A 6743-nucleotide genomic window follows, 5' to 3' on the forward strand; every position below is an offset into this window, starting at 1 on the left:
AAAAGTAAAGAAGTGAGTCTGTTTACAATTGCTAATTACGTCATTTCCTAATTATTTGGCGGGAAAATAGTTTCGGCAACTTTCTCGAAGGCATCCATATTTAGCGAGAGGCCTGGTGGTCCTGTTTCCACAATCGAGGAACATAATGCAGGTACATGTATTGCAATATCGTTTAGATATATATAACATTTGGCCATTGCAACCTATAGCCGTTATTGCGTTGCATCTATGTTTTACATTTTATCAGTCGTTTTCATTTATTAGCATGGATATGTGGTTATGTGTGAAGGTGATTCAACAACAAATTAGAGAGCCACGCCCACACATGTCATCCAAACACGTCAACAGCTGGTCATTGCCGATGTTTTTTACGAATTGTATTCAAAAACCAATTGGGAATATTAGGCTTTACTATAAAGAAAACTGATAAATATGTGTATCTGAAATCGGAAAACGAAATTAAAATTCTAATATGGCGAAAAACGAATTTTCGGAACATGTTGATGTGATTGTTTACTACCGTTGCCATGACCGTTTCCGTGTCAGCCTGTCGATGATGTAAAAATCGTTCTCGTTTTTGTGAATAATATCTTCACCTAAAGTGGTTACTTTTCGAAAATAAGTTTTGTTTGTGATTTTATGTTATAAAAGAATAAAGGATTTTGGTCTGTAAAAAAAACAACAAATCGAACTGTATGTAGCTGAAAGTGAAGCGCCTCGCACGATCAATGGCCGTTGCGGGGGCTTGTGTGCCGCTAAAATTAGCTAATACATTTTTAAATCGTGGGCATTTCGTTTTGAGGTACATAAACTTCTTAAACTTGATATATTTAGAAAACTGAAAATTTATTCATTCCATACGTAATTCAAGCCACACGTAAATCGTATTTGGTAAATAGTTGTTGCAAGTTATGTTTAAGGATGTCATTAGACTACTGTTCTGTCGAATGGGTTCGACGGCAGCATTGAGAGGATTAAACATTATGGGAGGATGTGGTGGTTGTGGTTGCGCGCGTGCGTGCGTGCGTGCGTGCGTGCGTGCGTGCGTGCGTGCGTGCGTGCGTGCGTGCGTGCGTGCGTGCGTGCGTGCGTGCGTGTGTGTGTGTGTGTGTGTGTGTGTGTGTGTGATATATTCACATTGTTCATGCTTCTCCCAAAAACTAATCGTCACTAAACCCCCAGCCCTAAATCATGAACGGTCCTACAGTACAGCGTTAGAAAACGACACAGGAACGTGTGCCGTGAAACTTGTTCCTTGAGTTATTAATATTCATGAATGCATTTGTTTCGTAGGATGATTCTCACGGTATCTGTGACGCCATTGGTTGGCACTTTGACCTTTGATGTCATAGACAGGGGTCATAATTATGGTAATCACTCTTCAGAAGAAAAACTGGGCATGCAGGGGAATAATCCATATCGTTTGAACAACATGATGTTGGCGAGAGGAAATACATTGTAGTTACACTTTGGGAATGAATGTCGGTAAGAGAAATCAAGTGATGATTCGGGATGAGGTCATTTTGTGAAAAAAGGTGTTAATCGTTGTCCAATACTTACCGGTCTGTTGCTGATGACGTCAGTTTGTGCAGGAGGTGACGTCGTTGTCTGTACGTTTTGTTGACTCCATGCCGTCACGGTTCACAGAGCAGGTGCTGGTAAAGGCAAGGTCAACTCTTCCAATATTCCCCTTTATCTCGATTGTCTCATCCACCTCTATCGGGGTAGATCTGGCATCCTCTGCAGCTTGTTGGAAACAACCGTCATCAGGCCTGTGATTGACTTTTGTTGGAAGATTGTATTTACGTTGAGACAATGTGCCTTCGTTGCCAGCGGACATAGATCTCGATGCAAGATGTCGACAAAACATTCGGGAGGCCACTTGACGATAGGATTTGAAGGCCAACAGAAACAGGGGCAGTTTGAAGACAAGGTACACATAGGTCAGGAATGACAAACTTGTTCCAACAACGAAGTAGCGAATGTCATTCTCACTTTCGATATACACGCTTAAGTCTGACCAAATGTACAAAGGTACATATGTTACCACATAGGTGATACAAACGAGAAGAATGCCTTTTGCTTGACGGACATAGCGCATGGTAGTGGAGGCTGATGTGATAGAAGTGTTCTCTTCCTTGCGCATAAACAGACATATACGTGTGTAGGCGATAATGACCGTGACAAGAGGCAGAATGACATTCATGATCATAGTAAGGGCTGCAAACCAGATATTTTGTTCAGTAACATTCAGTTTAACCATGATAGAATCACGCTCCAGGATGAAGAAGTTGTCCGCTGCAAATGCCAGATTCCAGGTGCCAATGGCCACGAGCCAGGAAACTACAATGAACATATTGATATGTTTGTGTTCCAGGTAGATCTTGTAGAAGACAGGATTGCAGATGGCTATGTGAAGGGCGAAGAGTGTCATGGTCAGTGACAGTCCAGACTCACAATACAGGATACTCATGACAACCCTCTGAACAAGGAGGGTCGTCTGCAGGATATCTCTGTGTGGATTGGTGTACATGACCCCATACAATATAAGCCAGGACAGTCCAACTCCTGCGTCAGCCACGGCCTGGTTCATGAGTAGGCGACCTGAAGCTTCCATCTTTGTCGATGCCTTGTAGATCAGCAACATCAAGACAGTGTTACCGAGTAGGTTCAGAATATCAAAGCTGGTGAAAGTGATTTCTGTTATCTGCAGAATTCTGTCAAACAGATGGTCAGTTTGGTTAGCGTCATGGACGTCGCATCCAGTCGACATGTTGCATTCCATGTCTTTTTCTTGAGGAGATAAAAAGTCAGAGACACTGAAGCTCGAGGTTGATGTGTTGTCCATGCTGGTGTGTGCTGTCGTCTGTCCAGTGAAGTGGCGGTACCGTGAACTGTACATATTAGCAGGTAGAACTGACCAATGGCAGGCCATGTTTTGCTATAATCTATAACTGCCCAACGACAGGCTCGAGGAAAGAGACTGGGACGTGAAGAGGCGTTACCTTAACTTGTTGGAATCAATGCTTGTCCAAAATGTAACTAATAGATTCTGACACGTGCAGTTTTTGTAGTGACCTGCAAGAAACAATCTGTCATGTATACTGAAGTTGTAATGAAACCAACACATTTTGGAATGAACTTGAGATCTTGTTCAATAAATACCTCAACAAAGAAATAGAAAATTGTGACTCTGTTCAACCAGCCTATAGAATCTGGTATGTGTCAACTCGTTGTAAACGTATATTGATTGTATATTCTGTTACTGAGGCGGCAGAGTAGCCCAGTGGTTGAGACTTTGGTTCACCACATCTAGACCCGGGTTCTATTCCGCACATGAGCACTGTGTGTGGGACCTGATATTGCTGGAATGTTCCGGAAAGCAGCGTTAAGCATTGCTCCCTCATTCACTTCTGTTACAATGACATGTTTGTATGTATGTAACTATGGGAATTGATAAAAAAAATAAACCCAAACACCTGTCCAACTGACCCTGATAGATTAAAATTCCTTACCAAATACAAGACACAACAAAATAATATATTTAAGCAAACATTTGTTCGTTAATTGTATGTATTTTATAACTTATTTCAACTTAAAACTTTTGTAACTTAGGTATCACTGATCATGTATGAGTGATCAGACAAATACTGGCGAAAGTCACAAATATTAGATACACGCCTTGAATAAAGGAATGCCATTTGCATTGGTCATAGGGTGTATTTGTGTGGTTGCCTCTTTCCAATGTTGCTATTGTGTTGTACAGCTATAACTTGAGGTCACGGTAGGAGGTCACCGGACAAGTAGTATTCAACATTAAGTAAAGATATAAAGTGTGAATGATATTTACATTCAGGTGAAGAATGAAGTGAGAATATAGATATAATTGTGTAAAGCAGGCAATTTCTTGCAAGATCAAAAAAAAATCCCAAACCCCCATAATGGAAAATAATTGTCTTATGCGGTGAGTGGGGTGTCACTGACTGTGTACATGACATGCAAGGATGTGTGGGGTGTCACTGACTGTGTACATGACATGCAAGGGTGAGTAGGGTGTCATTGACTGTGTACATGACATGCAATGGTGAGGGGTGAGTGGGTTGTCACTGACTGTGTACATGCCATGCAATGTGGAGAGGTGAGTGGGGTGTCACTGACTGTGTACATGACATGCAAGGGTGAGCAGGGTGTCATTGACTGTGTACATGACATGCAATGGTGAGGGGTGAGTGGGTTGTCACTGACTGTGTACATGCCATGCAATGTGGAGAGGTGAGTGGGGTGTCATTGACTGTGTACATGACATGCAAGGGTGACTGGGGTGTCATTGAATGTGTACATGACATGCAAGTTGGAGGGGTGAGTGGGGTGTCACTGACTGTGTACATGACATGCAATTTGTAGAGGTGAGTGGGGTGTCACTGACTGTGTACATGACATGCAATGTGGAGGGGTGAGTGGGGTGTCATTGACTGTGTATATGACATGCAAGGGTGAATGGGGTGTCATTGACTGTGTACATGACATGCAAGGGTGACTGGGGTGTCCCTGACTGTGTACATGACATGCAAGGGTGACTGGGGTGTCATTGACTGTGTACATGACATGCAATGTGGAGGGGTGAGTGGGGTGTCATTGACTGTGTACATGACATGCAAGGGTGAATGGGGTGTCATTGACTGTGTATATGACATGCAAGGGTGAGTGGGGTGTCACTGACTGTGCACAGGACATGCAAGGGTGAATGGTGTGTCATTGATTGTGTACATGACATGCAAGGGTGATGGGTGAGTGGGGTGTCACTGACTGTGTACATGACATGCAATGTGGAGGGGTGAGTGGGGTGCCATTGACTGTGTATATGACATACAAGGGTGAATGGGGTGTCATTGACTGTGTATATGACATGCAAGGGTGAATGGGGTGTCATTGACTGTGTATATGACATGCAAGGGTGACTGGGGTGTCATTGACTGTGTACATGACATGCAAGGGTTATGGGTGAGTGGGGTGTCACTGACTGTGTACATGACATGCAATGTGGAGGGGTGAGTGGGGTGCCATTGACTGTGTATATGACATGCAAGGGTGAATGGGGTGTCATTGACTGTGTATATGACATGCAAGGGTGACTGGGGTGTCATTGACTGTGTACATGGCATGCAAGGGTGATGGGTGAGTGGGATGTCACTGACTGTGTACATGACATACAATGTGGAGGGGTGAGTGGGGTTCCATTGACTGTGTACATGACATGCAATGTGGAGGGGTGAGTGGGGTGTCATTGACTGTGTATATGACATGCAAGGGTGAATGGGGTGTCATTGACTGTGTATATGACATGCAAGGGTGAATGGGGTGTCCCTGACTGTGTACATGGCATGCAAGGGTGATGGGTGAGTGGGGTGTCACTGACTGTGTACATGACATGCAATGTGGAGGAGTGAGTGGGGTGTCACTGACTGTGTACATGACATGCAATGTGGAGGGGTGAGTGGGGTGTCATTGACTGTGTATATGACATGCAAGGGTGAATGGGGTGTCATTGACTGTGTATATGACATGCAAGGGTGAGTGGGGTGTCACTGACTGTGCACAGGACATGCAAGGGTGAATGGTGTGTCATTGATTGTGTACATGACATGCAAGGGTGATGGGTGAGTGGGGTGTCACTGACTGTGTACATGACATGCAAGTTGGAGAGGTGAGTGGGGTGTCACTGACTGTGTACATGACATGCAATGTGGAGGGGTGAGTGGGGTGTCATTGACTGTGTATATGACATGCAAGGGTGAATGGGGTGTCATTGACTGTGTACATGACATGCAAGGGTGACTGGGGTGTCCCTGACTGTGTACATGACATGCAAGGGTGACTGGGGTGTCACTGACTGTGTACATGACATGCAATGTGGAGGGGTGAGTGGGGTGTCATTGACTGTGTACATGACATGCAAGGGTGAATGGGGTGTCATTGACTGTGTACATGACATGCAAGGGTGAGTGGGGTGTCACTGACTGTGCACAGGACATGCAAGGGTGAATGGTGTGTCATTGATTGTGTACATGACATGCAAGGGTGATGGGTGAGTGGGGTGTCACTGACTGTGTACATGACATGCAATGTGGAGGGGTGAGTGGGGTGCCATTGACTGTGTATATGACATACAAGGGTGAATGGGGTGTCATTGACTGTGTATATGACATGCAAGGGTGAATGGGGTGTCATTGACTGTGTATATGACATGCAAGGGTGACTGGGGTGTCATTGACTGTGTACATGACATGCAAGGGTTATGGGTGAGTGGGGTGTCACTGACTGTGTACATGACATGCAATGTGGAGGGGTGAGTGGGGTGCCATTGACTGTGTATATGACATGCAAGGGTGAATGGGGTGTCATTGACTGTGTATATGACATGCAAGGGTGACTGGGGTGTCATTGACTGTGTACATGGCATGCAAGGGTGATGGGTGAGTGGGATGTCACTGACTGTGTACATGACATACAATGTGGAGGGGTGAGTGGGGTTCCATTGACTGTGTACATGACATGCAATGTGGAGGGGTGAGTGGGGTGTCATTGACTGTGTATATGACATGCAAGGGTGAATGGGGTGTCATTGACTGTGTATATGACATGCAAGGGTGAATGGGGTGTCACTGACTGTGTACATGGCATGCAAGGGTTATGGGTGAGTGGGGTGTCACTGACTGTGTACATGACATGCAAGTTGGAGAGTT

General features: G+C 44.7%; 1 protein-coding gene across 1 annotated transcript; it reads right to left on the reverse strand.

The window, feature by feature from the left end:
- Positions 1–1579: 1579 nt before the first annotated feature.
- Positions 1580–2848, reverse strand: LOC137255541 (kappa-type opioid receptor-like). The gene has a single exon (XM_067792968.1). The coding sequence runs from the start codon at positions 2846–2848 to the stop codon at positions 1580–1582; it is 1269 nt and encodes a 422-aa protein (XP_067649069.1).
- Between the last annotated feature and the right edge of the window lie 3895 nt (positions 2849–6743).

This window comes from Haliotis asinina, chromosome 11 (assembly GCF_037392515.1).
Source record: "Haliotis asinina isolate JCU_RB_2024 chromosome 11, JCU_Hal_asi_v2, whole genome shotgun sequence".
NCBI classification, from domain to species: domain Eukaryota; kingdom Metazoa; phylum Mollusca; class Gastropoda; order Lepetellida; family Haliotidae; genus Haliotis; species Haliotis asinina.